The 15,340-nt window shown below is 36.4% G+C and overlaps 1 protein-coding gene across 1 annotated transcript in view; it reads right to left on the bottom strand.

The window, feature by feature from the left end:
• MBD2 (methyl-CpG binding domain protein 2) overlaps nt 1–15,340 on the bottom strand; it is a 78,275-nt gene that overhangs the window by 27,416 nt on the left and 35,519 nt on the right. The window contains exon 3 of the mRNA XM_032602498.1: nt 8,833–8,970. Within this exon, the coding sequence (XP_032458389.1) occupies nt 8,833–8,970 (138 nt within the window). The remainder of the gene's footprint in view (nt 1–8,832; nt 8,971–15,340) is intronic.

The raw sequence follows: 15,340 nt of genomic DNA, 5'->3' as shown, positions 1-15,340 counted from the left end.
GTAAAGAAAATCCTCAGAGCTACAGCTACACAGCAATACCAGAGAATGCATTCAGACTGAAGAGGAGGAGACGTGATTCCAGGAAAGACACAAGAAGGAACGCCATGGATTTCAGCATAAGGAAAGTATTATTGATGGCCATGTGGCAGAAACAAGCATGAGGAAAGATTAACTCTGTTATAAAGAAAACGTAGCATACAATTCTTAAGACTGACAACAATAAAGAATTCTGATGCTGATGATAAAAGACATTACTTGCCATAACCATGAATAACTTTCAGTCATAAAAATGTAAACCCTGACTATTTAACCTATTTAACTAAAAATGTGATATAACTATGTTGGGAGCATGAAGCAGAGAGAGAACTATGTATTCATATACCATTGTGGGAAGTCAAGAAATAATGTCTAAAATTAAGAAATAGGATAATAAGTTTATTATTCAGAAATACAGAGGTAATTATAAAGGGAAGTGACCAGAATTGAGATTAAATGCTTCTGGAAATGGAACTAAAAGACACAAAACGTAGGAAACTACTGTTATGAAACACAAGTTTTTAAGCATTGATTTTTTTTTTCATCTATATTCCTACGTTTCTTAGAGAAATACAAAAATCTCAAAAAATGCCATGGATCTACCCATATCGGTGAAATATTTTTAAGTGATCTAGAGAAATATATGATGATTAAAGGTCACTATGAATGAAAAATCTATGGATTCATTATTTTTTTTAAAAAAATTCACATATAATCTTTCAGCTGCAACTCTTACCCCCATAAAGCTGACAAGTCACCAAACCGGTTTTCTCTATAGGGCTCCAACCCACCATCCTTTACCTGGATCTTTTCCTTTCACAACTGCTTTAAGAGTATACATTTTCTAATACTTATATTCATATTTTATTATTTAAAAAACATTTCCACATTCCAGTCAACGACATTGTTTTCCCAGTTACGTTAAATTTTAAAACTCTCCTCATAGGCACAGCTGATTCATAGATAAATTTTGTCAATTATTTTATGACCAGCATGAAACCAATCTTATCATCTATGCCCTAGCTTCCTATACTTTCTTCAACGGTCTCCTGGCCTTAAGTCAGTTATCATATTACATACAAGAGCCAGATTAAAACCTCTATCTAGGGACTTCCCCGGTGGCGCAGTGGTTAAGAATCCGCCTGCCGGGCTTCGCCGGTGGTGCGGTAGCTAAGAATCCGCTTGCCAATGCAGGGGACACGGGTTCGAGCCCTGGTCTGGGAAGATCCCACATGCCACGGAGCAACTAAGCCCATGAACCACAACTTCTGAGCCTGCTTTCTAGAGCCCATGCGCCACAACTACTGAAGACCATGCTCCTAGAGCCCATGCTCCACAACAAGAGAAGCTACCACAATGAGAAGCCCACGCACCGCAACCAAGAGTAGCCCCCGCTCGCCGGAACTAGAGAAAGCCCGTGTGCAGCAACAAAGACCCAACACAGCCAAAAATAAAATAAATAAATAAATAAATTTAAACCTCTGTCTAGAATGTCCTACCCATACTTCTCTTCTTTCAAAGACCATATATTCTCTCACTCCTCTGCTTTTTGTTTTCATTGCATTTACCATGCCATGACACATTATATATGTATTTATCTGTTTGTCTCTCTCCCTATCACTCTAGAAAGTAAGTTCCATGAGAGCAGGGACTTGGTTTTGCTCACTGCAGTATTCCCACAACTTAGAAAAGTGCCTGGCACAAGTTGAGGGCTCAATTCATGATTTTTGAATTAAAAAAAATTCATTCATTCATTACTTCGACAAATATGTGTTAAGCACTGACGTAATGGAGACACTATGGATAAAGCAATGAACAGCTAATACAGTTATGATCAGAAAAGGAGAAAGGAGAAGCACTAAGGAGGGTCTCTAAACCTAGACTTCATGAATCAGGTTTCTTGAACAGATGAAGTGATATCTAAGTTCAGACTTGAGGGATGAGCAGGAAATAGCTAATTAAAGTGGGAAAGAAAGCAGCATGAAATATGATCAGGGGATGCAAGGGCAGGGTGCAGAGGGGGAGATGAATAGCACATTCAAAAATCTACAGTTTCACATGATTCAGTTGTAGAACAAGGGAAGAATGTGAGGCCAGAGAGATACACAAAAGCCAAATCATGAAGGACTTTGTAAGTTATGTTAGGTGTTTTGACTTTAAAAGTCATGTTTGGTTTTTTTTTTTTTTTGACCTAAAAACTAACACGAATCATCAAAACGTTTTCAGCAGAATAACACTGTTAGATCATTATGTCAAACAGATCTTCAGGATGCAATATGAAGAAAGAACTGAAGAAAATAAGACAAGAAGCAGAGAGATGAAATGATAGTTCCTTGGTAGAGAGATGGAGCAAGTGAATATTTAGGAGGCACAGTCAACAGGACTTGTTGGCTAATTAGATTTGGGGGTAAGAGATGGGAAGAGTCAAGGATGATGCTCACATTTCTGGCTTAGGCGGCCAAGTGGGCAGTGGTACATACAGTGAGATAAAGCATATAGAAGAAAGAGCTGGTTTGAAAGGATGATGAAGTTTGGGAAGATGAATTAGAGATACTGGTGAGATGTCTAAGCAAACAACGTTAGTAGATTGAGTGATACAAACAAATGAAGCTCAGGATAAAGATGTAAATTTGGAAATCATTAACATATAGATGATAACTGAGGCCATGACAATGAGTGAAATCATCCATGGAGAGTTTACCTACAGAGAAGAATGCACAGTATTCCCTACGAAACCCCACCATTTTGAAAGATAGACACAGAAGGAACACAGGATGGGGACTGAGAAAAAACAAAGAAGGAGGAAAACCAAGAGACTACCGTGTCACAGAATAAAAGACAATATTTCAGAAGGCAGGTGTAGTCAAGAATGCCTAATACTAAAACAGGTCAAGTAATGTAAGGACTGAAGTTTGCTCAACCAATTTAATTAGGATCATCAATAATCTTGATGAGAACAGTTCAAGTGGCATAGTGAGAACAAAAGCAGTATTTCAGAGATATGAAAACTAAGAGGTAAAGTAGATAGTAAATACACACAACTCCAAGAAGTTTAACTGTAAAGGGAAAAGAAAGAAAATGAATTCTAGAGGAGACACAGTAAAATAAATAAATTTTTAAGATAGGGGAGATTTGAATACATTTAAATGCTTTGGGGAAGAAGCCAGTTTAGAAAGAAGTTGAAGATGAAAGGTAGCTGACATAATCCATTGAGTGAGCTGTCTGAGAAGGTAAGAGGGAATGTACCTGGGAAGCACAGATATTGGTATTACCTTTAGGTCACAAGATATGGTCAAGTTCAGTTCAGAGGGGTAATAAAAAAGCTACTTCCTTGTTCAGATCCTTTAATCATTTCTCATTTGCAAATTTAAACACAAATGCTTTAGTCTGTTCAACTTCACAAATATTCAAATAAGTGCAAATTTAAAATGAAAACGTTTTTATACAATGAACTACCAAGAAGAAGAAATATTGATAATAATACCATAGAAGGTAAGCTGAAACTGAACTGCACATAATTTGTCAACAGACTTTTAATTTGGTACAAGTCTTTGGAAATCAACTTGCCAGTATGTATCAAAAATCATAAATATTCATACTAACTATATTTCTGGGAATCTAGCCCAAGGAAATATTGAAAAATATAGGAAGGAACTTACATACATAAGGATACTCACTTGAGTACTACCTATAATGGCGAAAAATTGGAAATAATATGGAAATTATAAAGTAAATTGTATGCCAGTACAATGCACAGTTTTTGGAATAATATACAGTTAATTATAAAATTATAGCACACAAATTATATAAAACATGGATTAAATGTGTATAATACAATGTTAGGTGAAATGTTTTAAAAGTATGTATATATACATGGCATCTTTCCAACATCACCCAGAATAATGCTTTTAAATAATACTGGACAACATATCATCTATTTCTTCTACCCAGGCAGCCAATTTATCTGTCTAGAGACAAGGAATATAATATCCTCCATGGAACTCTGTGCTTTAGCTTATCTATTTCTTAATCATAAAAGCATTATACTAAAGACTAAACTAGAAGTAACAGTCAGGGGTTAGGAAGGAGTAAATGTTAAAATGCCTGGAATGAACAGCAATTTTCAGGGTTATAATAACTGAATACTAAAATATTTTATAAACTCTTCACACACAATGTCTTTAAAGTGCACATTTTAAAAATTCACCTTTCACCTAGAAAGTTTCTTCTAACATGTAAAAATAGTCACTCTCGGTTATTATCAAAAAGATGAGATTTAAGTGCTGGCAAGGATGTAGAGAAAAGGGAACCCTCATTCACTATTGGTAAGCATGTAAATCGGTACAGCCATGATGGAAAACATCTGAAGGTTCCTCAAGAAATTTGAAATAGAACTACCATATGATCCAGCAATCCCACTTCTGGCTATATATCCAAAGGAAATGAAATCAACATCTCAAAGAGATATCTGTACCCCCATATTCACTGCAACTTTATTCACAATAACCAAGTTATAGAAACAAACTAAGTGTCCATCGATGGATGAATGGATAATGTGTGTGTGTGTGTGTGTGTGTGTATATACATATATATGTATATACACACACACAATGGAATATTATCATCCATAAAAAAGAAAGAAATCCTGCCATGTGTGAAAACATAGATGAAACTTGAGGTCATTATGCTAAGTGAAATAAGTCAAACAGAGAAAGCAAACACAGTGTGATCTTGCTTATATGTGGAATCTCAAAAAACCAAACTCATAGAAACACAGAGTAGAATGGTGATTGCCAGGGGCTGAAGGTGGGGAAAATGGGGAGATGTTGATCAAAACATACGAACTTCCAGTTGTAAGATGAATAAGTTCTGGGAATCTAATGTACAGCATGGTGACTATAGTTAACAATACTGTATTATACACCTGAAAGTTGTTAAGAGAGATCTTAAATGTTCTCACAATCACAACAACAAAAAAATGGTAATTATGTAAGGTAATAGATGTATTAACTAACTTTTTTCTGGTAATCATTTTGCAATGTATACATGTATCAAATTGTCACACTGTACACCTTAAATTTACACGATGTTATATGTCAATTACATCTCAATAAAGCTGGAAAAAAATCATTAAAAAAAAGACATTTGTGGAACGGAGTAAAGGCAAGTTTCATATCCTTTGAACAAAGAATTAGCTAACAAAATAAAAGGAAAAAAATCTAGGATCAAATGGAAGATTTAAATCCACTTCTTTGGTGATTTAAATGTTTACTTTTGGGTAAAACAAAGAATATTCTGTAAGAAATGTAATTAATATTCAAAGACTATCAGAAACACCTAAAGCCTATAGGCTTTAATTAAAAGGAAAAAGTAATGGCTCAAAAGCTGAAGTTTCTTTGATTTGAGGATAAAGAAAGAGAAAAAGCAAGAGACCATAAAGTGTCAAAGATGACAGCATTAAAGAAATAAGAAAGAAACAGATATGTGAGTTCTTCATATATTGAAAGAAGGAAGCTAGGAAAGACACCCTTGACAGCAAAATCACTATTCAATTAGATTAAAAAGAATTAGGGGCATGTTTTACATATCTGGCCAAATAAGGATAGTTCAAAGATCTTACTGTTTGGGATAAGAGTCTTATAACTGGTAGAATTCCCTCCACCCCAGTCAAGATTTCTTTTTAATCTAATGACAAGACAAGTACATGTTAAATATGCCAATAGTATATATAAAACTGGCTGGCTACTTACCCTATCATAACCAGATTTTACAAATGCCATCTCTACCTTATAATTTTAATTGTAGGCAGAAATCACTGCTGAATTCTGTTTAATGCACTTTTGTTTACATACCTTAATTTGCCCTTTTGAAACTAAGGCATTTGCAAGGAGTCAGTACATTAGAATTTCATAATTTATATATTTTATAGAACTCAAATTAGACTGCCATATTAGACAGAACTAGGCATATGATGTTTGTTATATAAAAACAGAATTATAAATTTCTATGATTGCTTCACATCTAAACTAATCACTTCAAACCAATTCAAGGTAAAAGATCTAAAAATCAAATCCTAGTTCTAGGTCTCAAAATTCAACACTCCAAAAGGAATTACAATACCACTAGCTTGAATACCTTATTAAAAGAATGTGATACAGTTAAGATAAAAACATATCTGCAGGAACCTCAAAAAAACAGAAACCTCACTGTCTAATTTATTTACTCTATGATCAGAATAACTTCTCCAAATGAAGTATTTGGCAATTTATATTACTAATCTAGTTCAATGAAGCTATGCAAAAGGTAGCAAAATTGGAAGAATCATTTTTGCCTATGTATTTTATGCCAACTATCTCCTCAACAATAATAGCTCACTAGCAGTCATCTGCCATATGTATGTCAAAATATAATTAAATCAACGTCTTTCCTTTACTTAAAAACCTGAATCTAAACTGGACTAGTCAGGATGACAGATCATGATTTCAAAAAACATTAATACCAAAGTTGTCTCTTTACTATTTTCCTGCATTTGCTCAATGCACAGTCCTATATTTTGAAATCCTGTTAGTGAGACAGTAGTCAAATATTATCTCAATTCTTATGTTCAGGATAAAGAAGGTGGAGAGACAACTAATGTCTTAGTGCAATCAAAAACATCCAGCAAAAATTGTCAGGTGACAAGAGGATAATGTGAAAAACGTTGCAAACATTTGGAGAAGTAACCTCCAAAATAATTTTAACACTTCCTGTCTCTGAAAGCTAGAAGGAAGATAAAAACCCTCAAAAGATCTGGGTTAAAATGACATAAGTGGGGATTTTTTGGTGGGGGCAGGAGATGATTTAGCTTTTTTGACATATTCTTTTCACTTGAGAACAATCTCATAAACGTTAATTAAAGAAGGAAAACTTACAACTACTCAACATACCAAAGAATAAGAAGCAACTAATCTGGTTACTTCAGCTTTAAAAATCTAGGTTGCCAATATCTCTACAACCAGATAAACACCCAGTAAATATAATTACTACTGTTTTTAAAATCTGTGACTGAACTTAAGTGCAGAAAACAATTAAATTCCTGTTAAAATGACCATAATTTGCTACTCGGTTTGTCTTTAACCAAAATATTTGTTCACAGACTATATTGAGAATGATTTGACAAGGAAAAGATGAGGATAAAATTTACTAAATACTATCTGTTCTCAATGAGACAACTCAAATTTTCAACATGGAACTAATATTATTAGTTATTCCACTTTCTTTATCTTTTGGGCATTTTGAAGCAAACTGTCTTACCCAATTACATACTATCAAATTTTTCAATTAATAAAAACCTTTACAAGGAAACGATTTTAAAATCACCAAAAAGCCAAAGGACAAGATGTTCAAGACTTTAGACAGTATCTAAGAAAGAACACAATCAGGGAATGGCTTTGTCAAGGTGGGCAAAGTTCAGAATGGCAGAATTCCTTCCCTGTTGGAATGAATATACTAAAACTGCCGGTGGTTTGGTGGCTATCACTGGGTGCAGTAGTAAAACAGAAGGGAAAAGCCTGGCACAGAAAGCTGAATGGCCCAAAGAAAACCTAAGTGGTGACAAGAGCCTAAAGGCACATGCAGGTACGCATCTTTTATATTGGATGTGATACACTTACATGGCCCCTGTTGAATCTCTTGGGGACCAACAGTAAAGCAAGTTTAGAACTTCAAATCTTGAGACATCTATAGCAAGATGCTGATCCAATGTGGCTCCAAATATCTTCTGTTTTCCTGGCTCACCTGAAGAGGAAAAAACACTACAGAGGATGTGGGAACTGAATTTCTTTATGTAGTTTCTTCTAGAGCAACTGTCTGAAAGTTTTGGCCCAATCCTTTTTGAAGTCTGGAGATGAGACACTTGAGGGACTAGTGAAAAACAAAATTCAAATGAAAAGGTGGAGTGAGACATCTAAAAGGGGGAACACGAGAGCAAAAGATACAGGTCGTAGGTAAATCAGTGTTTCTAATCCTTAAGTGGGAGGAGGCAGAGAAAGGAGAGAAAAAATGCACCGATGTTTCTCCCTCCGCTCCCTCACCCCAATTGCTACTAAAATTTCACAAAGTACCTAAACTTTTTGACCGCAATTAGGGAGTGAGTGAGCAAGACTACTTGGAAAGTTTAAGCGTTTTGTCAAGTCTCCCTCCCCTGGCTAAGCGGCATTATTAAGCAGCAGGGAGGCCTTTCAGATAATACTTTTTTTCTAAGAAAAGATTCTGGTGGAATACAGCTTGAAACAATAAAGGAAGAGAAAAATAAATGCAATTTATACAAAAATGGAAGTCACAGGACAATATACCATATTGACAAAGTTTATTTACTTCTGTTTTTCCAAAGGGGAGGGCTGCTTTCTTGTAATAAGAAATCAGAAAAAGTAGTTTCCAAATAATAGAAAATATTTTTAAACTAGGCAACACAAACTGCATGCTTCATCCCCTTAGGAAATATTACCCCGGAAAGATAATCTTTAAAAAACTAAGAAGAGCAGAACCAAGTCTGATGTACATTACAACACAAAAGCATAAAAGTGGAGTCCATAAATTTAATTTTAGATTTTTTAATTAACTTAATTTTTTTCTTAAAACATTTTACCAAAATGTTGTCTTATCAGAGTTATTCTCCAGCATTCATGTAATAGCCTAGGATATAAAACAATTTTCTTTCCAAATATATTCCATTTTAACCAGTTTACTTGAACTATATCTGGTAAAGATACCAGAGTTTTCTGAAAAATAAGATTGGAGAACCAATTAGATCCTTACCTGACGTGGCTGTTCATTCATTCGTTGTGGATCTGATTTCACTTTATTACTAGGATGATTTGTGACTTTGGTTACCGGTTGTTTGAAAATTGATGCTGTTTGTCTAATTGGCAATGTTGTATTCAAGTCTGGCTTACCCTGTGGATATAAGTGCATTTTAATTAATAAATATTATATATAAATACAATTAGATAAATTTTTATTAATTCAATATGTATTACTTTAACTTGGATTATTCCAAACTTCTCAATTTCAGCATTTTAAATACTCTGAAGTACACTTTAATCACTTTATTATGTAAGACGTGCAAAGTTTTCTCACAATAAAAAGCTTTCTGTATTCTCTTAAATGTAAGAAAATTCTCTAAATTAAAATTCATAATTAATTTGATTAGCAAGATACTAGGAACTTCTAGGTGAACAAATATGTTTAAGGTTAGGTTACACAAAAGGAAGGAGGGTTTTCAGGACAATAATCGGAAAGCAGTCATTTCTACATTCTGAAAATGGAGGAAACTAATAGCGCACTTGGCCATTAAAATATAAATAACCTCATGAGCTGTCAGGGGGCCAGGCTTACGTAAAACCGTAAAGGTTAACCTTCCCTTTTATATTAAAAAAAAAGATAATTAGAAATGAAAGTTGTAATTCCACAAACAGAGCTCAATTTAGAAAAATGTAATAAAATAAGGAAATATCCTTTAATATTTTATAGCACATTTAATGTTTTAAAAAAACTTATAATTGAAGTTTCAGAAGGGCAAGCAACATACTTATATATATTTAATCAACCAGTAAAAAAATTAAGTTATGTTCTAATGAAAAGCAAATGTGGCACAGAATTGCTATTAAGCTCATTTGAAATACTCTAACATCAGGTGGGGCAGAGGCGAGGAAAAAGAGGAAGAAAAAGAACAAAATGTGATTTAATCACTGTGTATTCTGAGTCTGGCAAAAACCATAAAGGCTCCAATACACCTGAAAGCAATACACATCAGATAATTTTAGTATACAAGTATACCTGATAAATCATCTACAGGATATTCAATGAACTTTTATCTTTATAACTATCTCCAAATAAAAATTATAACAACTTTGAGACTCCAGAACAGCAGTTCTCAACCTTGAGCATGCATCAGAGTCACCCAGAGGGCTGATGAAAGCACAGGTTATTGGGCCTCACTCCCAGAAATTCTGATTCAGGAGGTCTGAGGTAGGACCTGGGAAACTACATTTCTATTAAGGTCCAGGTGATGCTGATGCTGGTACAGCGACCACACTTCGACAACTACTGCTCTAAAACAAAGACTGCGAGTTGGTGGCGGGGAGACCAGGTCTAACCCATAGATAGATGTGTTTTGTTCAGTTTTTAGTTCCTTTAGTAAATTAAGCCAACATCTACAAATAAAATTCACATAAAATGCAGAATTCTAGGCTGCTTAAAAGAGCTCCAGAGACGGGTGCGAGCCGCGGCTAACAGCGCGGACCCCAGAGACGGGCATGAGACGCTAAGGCTGCTGCTGCTTCCACCAAGAAGCCTCTGTGCGAGCACAGGTCACTCTCCACACCTCCCTTCCGGGGAGCCTGTGCCACCCGCCACTGCCAGGGTCCCGGGATCCAGGGACAACATCCCTGGGAGAACGCACGGCGCGCCTCAGGCTGGTGCAATGTCATGCTGGCCTCTGCCGCCGCAGGCTTGCTCCGCATCCGTACCCCTCCCTCCCCCCGGCCTCAGTGAGCCAGAGTCCCCGAATCAGCGGCTCCTTTAACCCCGTCCTGTCTGAGCGAAGAACAGACGCCCTCCAACGACCTACAAACAGAGGCGGGGCCAAACCCAAAGCTGAACCCCGGGAGCTGTGCAAACAAAGAAGAGAAAAGGAAATCTCTCCCAGCAGCCTCAGGAGTAACGGATTAAATCTCCACAATCAACTTGATGTACCTGCATCTGTGGAATACCTGAATAGACAACGAATCATCCCAAATTGAGGAGGTGGACTTTGAGAGCAAAATTTATTATTTTTTCCCCTTTTCCTCTTTTTGTGAGTTTGTGTATGCTTCTGTGTGAGATTTTGTCTGTATAGCTTTGCTTTCACCAATTGTCCTAGGGTGCTATCCATCCGTTTTGTTTTTTTTTTAATTTTTTTTCTTAATAATTATTTTATTTTAAAAACTTTATTTTACCTTACTTTATTTTATTTTATCCTCTTTCTTTCTTTCTAATTTTTCTCCCTTTTATTCTGAGCCCTGTGGATGAAAGGCTCTTGGTGCTGCAGCAAGGAGTCAGTGCTGTGCCTCTGAGGTGGGAGAGCCAACTTCAGGACACTGGTCCACAAGAGACCTTCCAGCTCCATGTAATATCAAACGGTGAACATCTCCCAGAGATCTCCATCTCAACACCATCAGCCAGCTTCACTCAACGACCAGCAAGCTACAGTGCTGGACACCCTATGCCAGACAACTAGCAAGACAGGAACACAGCCCCATCCATTAGCAGAGAGGCTGCCTAAAATCATAATAAGGCCACAAACACCCCAAAACACACCACCAGACATGGACATGCCCACCAGAAAGACAAGATCCAGCATCATCCACCAGAACACAGGCACTAGTCCCCTCCACCAGGAAGCCTACACAACCCACTGAACCAACTTTAGCCACTGGGGACAGACACCAAAAACAACAGGAACTATGAGCCTTCAGCCTGCAAAACGGAGACCCCAAACACAGTAAGATAAGCAAAATGAGAAGACAGAAAAACACACAGCAGATGAAGGAGCAAGATAAAAACCCACCAGACCTAACAAATGAAGAGGAAATAGGCAATCTACCTAAAAAAGAATTCAGAATAATGACAGTAAAGATGATCCAAAATCTTGGAAATAGAGAAAATGTAAGAAACATTTAACAAGCAACTAGAAGAACTAAAAAGGAAACAAGCAATGATGAACAACACAATAAATGAAATTAAAAATACTCTAGATGGGATCAATAGCAGAATAACTGAGGCAGAAGAACGGATAAGTCACCTGGAAGATAAAGTAGTGGAAATAACTACTGCAGAGAAGAATAAAGAAAAAAGAATGAAGAGAACTGAGGACACTCTCAGAGACCTCTGGGCCAACATTAAATGCACCAACATTCAAATTATAGGGGTCCCAGAAGAAGAAGAGAAAAAGAAAGGGACTAAGAAAATATTTGAAGAGATCATAGTTGAAAACTTCCCTAATATGGGAAAGGAAATAGTTAATCAAGTCCAGGAAGCACAGAGAGTCCCATACAGGATAAATCCAAGGAGAAACAGGCCAAGACACATATAAATCAAACTGTCAAAAATTAAATACAAAGAAAACATATTAAAAGCAGCAAGAGAAAAACAACAAGTAACACACAAGGGAATCCCCATAAGGTTCACAGCTGATCTTTCAGCAGAAACTCTGCAAGCCAGAAGGGATTGGCAGGACATATTTAAAGTGATGAAGGAGAAAAACCTACAACCAAGATTACTCTACACAGCAAGAATCTCATTCAGATTTGATGGAGAAATTAAAACCTTTACAGACAAGCAAAAGCTGAGACAGTTCAGCACCACCAAACCAGCTTTACAACATATGTTAAAGAATCTTCTCTAGGCAAGAAACACAAGAGAAGAAAAAGACCTACAATAACAAACCCAAAACAATTAATGGGAATAGGAACATACATATTGATAATTACCTTTAATGTAAATGGATTAAATGCTCCCACCAAAAGACAGAGACTGGCTGAATGGATACAAAAACAAGACCTATATATATGCTGTCTACAAGAGACCCACTTCAAACCTAGAGACACATATAGACTGAAAGTGAGGGGATGGAAAAGGATATTCCATGCAAATGGAAACCAAAAGAAAGCTGGAATAGCAATTCTCATATCAGACAAAACAGACTTTAAAATAAAGACTATTAGAAGAGACAAAGAAGGACACTACATAATGATCAAGGATCGATCCAAGAAGAAGATAAAACAACTGTAAATATTTATGCACCCAACATAGGAGCACCTCAATACATAAGGCAAATACTAACAGCCATAAAAGGGGAAATCAACAGTAACACGTGTATAGTAGGGGACTTTAACACCCCACTTTCACCAACGGACAGATCATCCAAAATGAAAATAAATTAGGAAACACAAGCTTTAAATGATACATTAAACAAGATGGGCTTAATTGATATTTATAGGACATTCCATTCATAAACAACAGAATACACATTTTTCTCACGTGCTCATGCAACATTCTCCAGGATAGATCATATCTTCGCTCACAAATCAAGCCTTGGTAAATTTAAGAAAATTCAAACCGTATCAAGTATCTTCCAACCACAATGCTATGAGACTAGGTATCAATTACAGGAAAAGATCTGTAAAAAATACAAACACATGGAGGCTAAACAATACACTACTTAATAACGAAGTGATCACTGAAGAAATCAAAGAGGAAATCAAAATATACCTAGAAACAAATGACAATGGAGACACTATGACCCAAAACCTATGGGATGCAGCAAAAGCAGTTCTAAAGGGAAGTTTATAGCAATACAATCCTACCTTAAGAAACAGGAAACATCTCGAATAAACAACCTAGGCTTGCACCTAAAGCAATTCGAGAAAGAAGAACAAAAAAAAACCCAAAGTTAGCAGAAGGAAAGAAATCATAAAGATAGGATCAGAAATAAATGAAAAAGAAATGAAGGAAACGATAGCAAAGATCAATAAAACTAAAAGCTGGTTCTTTGAGAAGATAAACAAAATTGATAAACCATTACCCAGACTCATCAAGAAAAAAAGGGAGAAGACTCAAATCAATAGAAATGAAAAAGAAGTAACAACTGACACTGCAGAAATACAAAAGATCATGAGAGATTACTACAAGCAACTCTATGCCAATAAAATGGACAACCTGGAAGAAATGAACAAATTCTTAGAAATGCACAACCTGCCAAGACTGAATCAGGAAGAAACAGAAAATACGAACAGACAAATCACAAGCTCTGAAATTGAAACTGTGATTAAATATCTTCCAACAAACAAAAGCCCAGGACCAGACGGCTTCACAGGCAAATTCTTTCAAACATTTAGAGAAGAGCTAACACCTATCCTTCTCGAACTCTTCCAAAATATAGCAGAGGGAGGAACACTCCAAACTTATTCTACAAGGCCATCACCCTGATACCAAAACCAGACAAGGATGTCACAAAGAAAGAAAACTACAGGCCAATATCACTGATGAACATAGATGCAAAAACCCTCAACAAAACACTAGCAAACAGAATCCAATAGCACAGGAAAAGGATCATACACCATGATCAACTGGGGTTTATTCCAGGAATGCAAGCATTCTTCAATATACGCAAATCAATCAACGTGATACACCATATTAACAAACTGAAGGTGAAAAACCATATGGTCATCTCAATAGATGCACAGAAAGCTTTCGACAAAATTCAACATCCATTTATGATAAAAACCCTCCAGAAAGTAGGCATAGAGGAAACTTTACTCAACATAATAAAGGCCATATATGACAAACCCACAGCCAACATCATCCTCAATGGTGAAAAACTGAAAGCATTTCCACTAACATCAGGAACAAGACAAGGTTGCCCACTCTCACCACTCTTATTCAACATAGTTTTGGAAGTTTTAGCCACAGCAATCAAAGAAAGGAAATAAAAGGAATCCAAATCAGAAAAGAAGAAGTAAAGCTGTCACTGTTTGCAGATGACATGATACTGTACATAGAGAATCCTAAAGATGCCACCAGAAAACTACTAGAGCTAATCAATGAATCTGGTAAAGTAGCAGGATACAAAATTAATGCACAGAAATCTCTGCATTCCTACACACGAATGATGAAAAATCTGAAAGTGAAATCAAGAAAACACTCGCATTTACCAATGCAACAAAAAGAATAAAATATCTAGGAATAAACCTACCTAAGGAGACAAAGGACCTGTCTGCAAAAAATTATAAGACACAGATGAAACAAATTAAAGATGATACAAATAGATGGAGAGATATACCATGTTCTTGGATTGGAAGAATCAACATTGTGAAAATGACCATACTACCCAAAGCAATCTACAGATTCAATGCAATCCCTGTCAAACTACCACTGGCATTTTTCACAGAACTAGAACAAAAAATTTCACAATTTGCATGGAAACACTAAAGACCCCAAGTAGCCAAAGCAATCTTGAAAACAAAAAACGGAGCTGGGGCTTCCCTGGTGGCGCAGCGGTTGAGAGTCCGCCTGCCGATGCAGGGGACACAGGTTCGTGGCCCCAGTCCGGGAAGATCCCACATGCCGCGGAGCAGCTAGGCCCGTGAGCCATGGCCGCTGAGCCTGTGCTCCGCAATGGGAGAGGCCACAACACTGAGAGGCCCATGTACGGAAAAATAAAAAAAAAAAAAAAAAAAAAAAGGAGCTGGAGGAATCAGGCTCCCTGACTTCAGACTATACTACA

Source organism: Phocoena sinus, chromosome 14, assembly GCF_008692025.1.
Source record: "Phocoena sinus isolate mPhoSin1 chromosome 14, mPhoSin1.pri, whole genome shotgun sequence".
NCBI lineage: Eukaryota > Metazoa > Chordata > Mammalia > Artiodactyla > Phocoenidae > Phocoena > Phocoena sinus.
Note: the sequence above shows the minus strand (reverse complement) of the source record. Positions and strands in the feature narration are given on the sequence as shown.